The sequence below is a fragment of the Peromyscus eremicus genome, chromosome 1 (assembly GCF_949786415.1).
Source record: "Peromyscus eremicus chromosome 1, PerEre_H2_v1, whole genome shotgun sequence".
Taxonomy (NCBI): Eukaryota; Metazoa; Chordata; class Mammalia; order Rodentia; family Cricetidae; genus Peromyscus; species Peromyscus eremicus.
The window spans coordinates 116,485,678-116,492,023 of NC_081416.1; the positions used below are offsets into that span (position 1 = coordinate 116,485,678).

At 46.3% G+C, this 6,346-nt stretch overlaps 1 protein-coding gene across 1 annotated transcript; it reads left to right on the forward strand.

Annotated features, from left to right (window-relative positions):
• Nucleotides 1-480: 480 nt before the first annotated feature.
• C1H15orf40 (chromosome 1 C15orf40 homolog) lies at nucleotides 481-6,346 on the forward strand. The gene is made up of 4 exons (XM_059272200.1): nucleotides 481-611; nucleotides 1,657-1,783; nucleotides 3,900-4,027; nucleotides 6,017-6,346. Exons 1-4 carry the CDS (start codon nucleotides 519-521, stop codon nucleotides 6,110-6,112), a joined length of 444 nt encoding a protein of 147 aa, XP_059128183.1. The 5' UTR covers nucleotides 481-518; the 3' UTR covers nucleotides 6,113-6,346.

Genomic DNA, 6,346 nt, shown 5'->3' on the forward strand with positions numbered 1-6,346 from the left:
CACTGTGTGATCTTCCCTCCATCTCTGACCATTCAAGACCCAAAGACCCTCAAACGGTTAAGAGCCATCTCCCATTGAGGTGGCAGATGTCTTCCCACCTCTAGGCGTATATTGTCCACACATTCTAACCTAACTGGACAGGCCAGTCCCTAACTTCAGCCCTTGTACTGACTTGCCTCTGCTCCCGTCGTATTCCATTTCACAGTGTATCTCCTCTCCTTTCGCACGGCAGTGTGCGAATTGCCACGATGCCGCGTGGAGCAGGCGAGCGCTGAGACTGGCTGCTCTTGTCACTCACTCCTAAGGATGGGTGGGTGACACCTTTGCCTCTGCTGACAAAGATGGCTCACCACGTGATCACACCCCCGGCGGGCAGGTTCCCAAAGAAGGAAGCCCGCGCCATCCAGGCGCAAGGTGGCGCTCTCAGATGAGGGCAGACGCGCATGCCGCTTCCGCCCGCGATGTGCGCAAGCGCACAGGACTCTTCCGCCGCGCCGTGGCCCTCCTGCTGGCTTGGGATGCTGCAGCTCGCGGTGGGTCGCGGCGTTTCGGTCCCTGCTAGACTCTTGTCTGCTTCCACAATGCCTAAGAAAGCCGGTGCGACGAGCAAGGCCAGTGGCAAGTGCCGTGGCGTGGAGAGGGTGGGCCACGGGACTACACAGCAGGGAATAGAGCAGCGCCGGGCGGGTGAAGACCTCGCTGACAGCGGGTCACTCATTCCTGTCGGAGCCTTCCTGGGCCGCACGTTAGCCCTCCCGAGGACCACCAGATCCAGGCTCCACTGCACACCTGCCGACCTCCGCCTCGCTCCCCACTTCCAGGGCTGCACTTCCCGGCAGGCTGTGCATTCTGCCTCCCTGTGGTCAAGGAGACAGCACTCCCTCCCCTGACAAACTCCAACTCCTTTCTGTGACTCAGCTCAGGCACTGCCACCTGCTGGCACCTTCCCCAGCTCCCCAGCCCTGGCTGCCTTTCTCCGTGCAGTAATGTACTGTGTATGGTGCACTTAGCACAATTATGGGCTTCATTATGGTTCTCTCGCGCTGTGATCCCAGCTCCTTGAGGTCAGGGAGTATCTCTTCATACCCACTGCCTGCAGACTGCCCTGGAATGTATGAATAAAAAGTTCTTAGCATGGCGTTTAAGTGCCAGTCATTATTGTTCTTTCTGCAACCTCCCCCTCACCTTCTCACCCACTCGGAGCTTTAGTGTGCTTTGGATATAAAGATGACTAATAAATGGCTCTACTCTCTAGGAATAGTAACTATAAAGCAGACTATAGGGACAAGTTCTAGGTAGCCAGAATGAGATCCAAACTCATTCATTCTCTCTCTCTCTCCCAGCTTTGAGCTACACCAAATAAATGATAAATAATAAATAGTAATAAATAGTCTCTATTTGTGGAGAAAGTGAATTATAAAGCTAACAAGAGAAAGGAGCAAAAAAGTGTGGAGGCCAGAGTCCGGCCTTCTAAGGCAGTACAAACGCTATGGGCTGATGGGAGACTGACTGGTCCCTGAGGGATGTGGGGAAGCACCTTCGTGGCCGGTTGCTGGATGGGAGGCCCAGTTTTGTCAAGACGAGGGGTAGTAATGTGTCAAAATAAAAGTGTGATGAAATATTCCGTAACCTGTAACATTGTGTGTGTCATTTTAGGGTAAAAACCAAACCAAGGAACCAGAGACACCACTTCCTCCTGCAGGGCCTGTGGCCACTGATCCTAAAGGTTGTATCACCATCGCTATCCATGCCAAACCCGGCTCCAAACAAAATGCTGTGACAGGTACATGTGAGCACTGATGGGATTCTTGTGTGGATCACGCTGTTTCTCTACCTTCTCTCTGCCTTGTTGGCTGACAGCCTATCCTGAGACTATAAATGTATTTTTATATGTGATTTAGAGGCTTATTTATTTATTTATTTTGTTTTTTCAAGACAAGGTTTCTCTGTGTAGCTTTGCACCTTTCCTGGATCTCGCTCAATAGACCGGGCCTCGACCTCACAAAGATCCGCCTGCCTCTGCCTCCCAAGTGCTGAGATTAAAGGCGTGCTCCACCACTGCCTGGCAGCTTCTCTATTTAAAAACCCTATGTTCTCATACAAAGGTATTTGAAACAAAATGCACAATATTTAATACCAAGTTGTATCTCTTCCTTTTTAAAAATGTGGTGCTTTGGAGATAGCCTGGTCTCATGTACCAGTAATTCATGAGTACTTAGGAACTGAGGCAGGGGGATCTTGAGTTTGAGGTCAGTCTGGAATACAAACAAGACCCCGTCTCTAAACAACAAAACATGCGGGAAGCACACAAGGAAACATATGTATAGCCTAGACTAGCCTTAACTTTTCCTGTTCTAAAGATTAGAGACAGCGACAGAGAGGAGAGATACTTGGTGTGGTGTAACGACCACTAACCTGAAAATGGGAGAAAACCTCAGCTGAGACCCCTGACTAATTCCTAGGCAAAGTTAAAGTTTGAACTGAATTATCTTGAAAAATCTTTATTTTCAAGATAAAGCTTTGTATACCAAATTATTTTTATATTTTGAAAACACTACACCCAAACCGAAGTGCTAGATAGGCCTGGTTTGTGCTAATGGGTTGGTTGTCTTGTATCTGTTGCCCATACTTTGGCCAGCTTTTCTGCTTTCCTTCCTTCCTTCCTTCCTTCCTTTCTTTCTTTTCTTTTTTTTTTTTTTTTTTTTTTTGGTTTTTCCGAGACAGGGTTTCTCTATGTAGCTTTGTGCCTTTCCTGGATCTCGCTCAGTAGACCAGGCTGGCCTCAAACTCACAGAGATCCCCCTGGCTCTGCCTCCCGAGTGCTGAGATTAAAGGCGTGCACCACCCCTGCCCGGCTCTTTCTTTCTTTTTTAAGATAAGAATTGCCTATGCTGGGCTCAAACTTACCTTCTGCCTCAGTCTCTGAGTGCTAGGATTATAGGCTTATGCCCCAAGCCCAACCTTTTGGCCAAGTGTTTCCTAAGCCAAATCTAAGATGGAATCAACTATGAGGTACACTGTATTTATGTACATTATTTTTTAAAAATCAGATCAACTAAACTCTTCTGTGATTTCAAAGATGCTAAAATGAAAAACTGACCTGAGAGGCGACGGAAGAGCCACTTCACCGTCTCGTACTTGTGGAGTGCACAGATGAGCTGTTACACAGGGTACAAGTATATGGCTGGCCGTGGCTGAGTGGCCCCAGATGCAGGGCCAGCTCCAGCTCATTTGCAAACTGCTCTGAGTAAATGCCTTGTTCTCCTAATAACTGTGAAGTACGACAGGGCACATTACTTGACTTCAGTTGCCTCGCCTGTAAAATGGGGCTAATAATGGCACTGTGCTGACGCCCTTTGGGAAAGCTTACATGCTCCTGAAAGCAGTGTGATTGTTAGATAAATGTGAAATGCATTGAATATTGGAGGCATTGAAGATACATATCACGGAAGAGAGGAACCTAGCCTAGGGCTTGGCTTTTCCTGGTGTGAGACCCTGCATCCTGTGTGATCTGGGTGCAGCTTCATCTCTGCAGTTCCTGAGTGACATAGGTGGAGCCGAAGCCCAGCTCCCGACTCCCTTCTGGAGCTCTTCCCAGTCAAAGGCAGTTTCTAGTCGCCTACGTCCAAGATGCTCTCTAGGACTCTAGACCTGTCCAGTTAGTAGGGTTTTCCCTTTTGTGGGTGTGTGTTCTACGACTGTAGAGACTGATTTATCTGTGTTCCCTGAGGTATTAGTTTAACATTCATTCAGTCCTGGTTTGTGTGCAAGACACTGAACCTAGTTCAGCAGTTAGTAACCGAAAGCCTGTCCCAGGTAAATGCAAACTGCTTGACAGTCCCTGGCTCCGTGGAGGGAAAGAGCCCCTTAAGGACGAAGTTCATGTCGTTTCATTCCAGATCTGACCACCGAGGCCGTCGGTGTGGCAATCGCGGCACCTCCATCAGAGGGAGAAGCAAATGCGGAGCTCTGTCGGTATCTCTCCAAGGTCTTGGAGCTCAGGAAGAGTGATGTGGTTCTGGACAAGGTGGGTCTCTCCCCTTTAAATCATTATATACTGATCAGAGTTCATATTTTCTATAATTTTTGTAAAGCCAGTTTTAAGAACAGTTTCGTGTGTGTGTGTGTGTGTGTGTGTGTGTGTGGCTGTTCTGTCTGCATGTATGTCCGTGCACCACGTCCATACCTGGTGCCCTCAGAGCCCAGAAGAGCATGTCATATCCCTAGGACTGGAGTTACAGATGGTCGTGAGCCACCATGTGGGTGTTGGGAATCAAACCTGGGTCCTCTGGAAGAGCAGCCAGTGCTCTTAACCACTGAACTATCTTTCCAGTCTTATAAAGCCGGTTTAAAAAAAAAAACTTTATTCATTTAAACACAAAAATCTGTGACTGCATGGTGTCTTTCATCTACACTGCCTCTGTCGTATTGAGACTGGCCAGTCCTTCGTTTTGCTCATTTACAGCGTTTTTCTCCTTTCTAAATTCCTACCTGTACCTACTGTCAGATTAATCTCGCTCCCTTCCTTCAAGACATCACCATGCTGAAATAGTGTAAAATGGTCCCTGTGTGTCATCTCCATTGAGAAGCTCACCAAGTATTTCTGGCCCCACGTTGGTTCTGCTCTCTAGGGGAGTCCTACTGTGAAGACAAGTTCATATGAAGTTAATACCTTGGTTCTACTTCAGAAGCACCAGAGGATGATTTTTAAAAACAGGCTCCTGGCATCTCTGTAGACGTACTGACCTAGAATCCGTATGCAAGGAAGCAGGCCACGTTCATGTTTTTAAAGCTCTGCCTGTGTTCTAGTGCTGTATGTACCCTGCAGTTCATACCTGTTCCATTTAAAGTCATTGACTAATCGATGACTTGATTAATGATCTATTAATAATCTTCACCTAAGAATCCATTTGATCAGGCCCCTTCCTTCCTTTACCTCCCCAACCTGTGGCAGATCATGCCTGACCTTGGCAGTGCCTGGTCTGATGTGAGCCCAGAGGCATGCTCCGCTCTTCTGTGTGCACACACAGTCCATCTAGAGAAATCCTTGCTCAATTCTGTGATTTATAAAAGGTATATTTCAAATAAATCTTTTTAAGAATTGTTTTAGATGATTGTGAAATCATAGTACTTAGATGTGTGGTTGCTTTTTGTTTGAAATTTTCAGAAGTATATAACAATTTAAAAAAGCAATCTGTTTATATTTAGGTGTTAGAAAAAGTTTATACTAAATTTTCATATTTAATATTTTAAAATTATTTTCCTTTGTAATTTAAGCAAATTACTTGAAATTAGAATATTGGCCAGGCATAGTGGGAAGTACCTGTAATCCCAGCACTTGAGAGAGACAGAAAGGATCAAGGGTTCAAGTTCATCCTTGGCTATATATTGAGTTTGAGCTAATCTTGGTTACATGAGACCCTATATTAAAGAAAAAAAAATAGAGTATTGTAAACATTCATCTTGAAAATTTAATGCTAAACTTATTATAAAAGTTGAAATAAAAGGCAAAAACTCAGGAGAGTCCTACAAATTTGTTGTAAATAGAAGTGTCCAGGGGAGAGAGTGCCTAGATGTCTTAGAGTTTAATTTGCTGTGAAGAGACACCATGACCACGGCAATGCTTACAAAAGAAAACATTTAATTGAGGTAGCGGCTTAAGTTTCAGAGGTTTAATTCATTATCATCATGGTGAGGAGCATGGCGGCATCCAGGGAGACATGGTGCTGACTACATCTTGATCCACAGGCAGCAGGAAGTGGACTGAGTGTCACTCTGAGTGAAGCTTGAGCAAAAGAGACCTCAAAGCCTGTCACCACAGTGACACTTCCTCCAGCAAGGCCACACCTCCTAATTGTGCCACTCCCTTTGGGGGCTGTTTTCTTTAAACCACCCACACTAGGCTCTTGGGAGAGGCCATCGATGACACCCTGTGAGGACGTGCTGCAGTGGGGACAGAGGTCTGTGCTCCTGCCCGTACTGGGATGCTGAGTGTGTCTTTTTCTTTCTGGTTCAGGGTGGTAAATCTCGGGAAAAGGTGGTGAAGCTCTTGGCCTCGACGACTCCAGAAGAGGTCTTGGAGAAACTGAAGAAGGAAGCTGAAAAAAAATAAAGGCAGGAAATGATAAGTACGTCCTGGAGGAGTTTCAATAGCAACACAGAGGTGGCTAAGTAGGAAAATATATATGTATCCACACTTAGGGAATGAAATACATATATAAAAATGAGATTAAAGGTAGTAGAGCCCGGTGGTGGTGGTGCACACCTTTAATCCCAGCACTCAGGAGGCAGAGCCAGGTGGATCTCTGAGTTCGAGGCCAGCCTGGGCTACAGAACGAGATCCAGA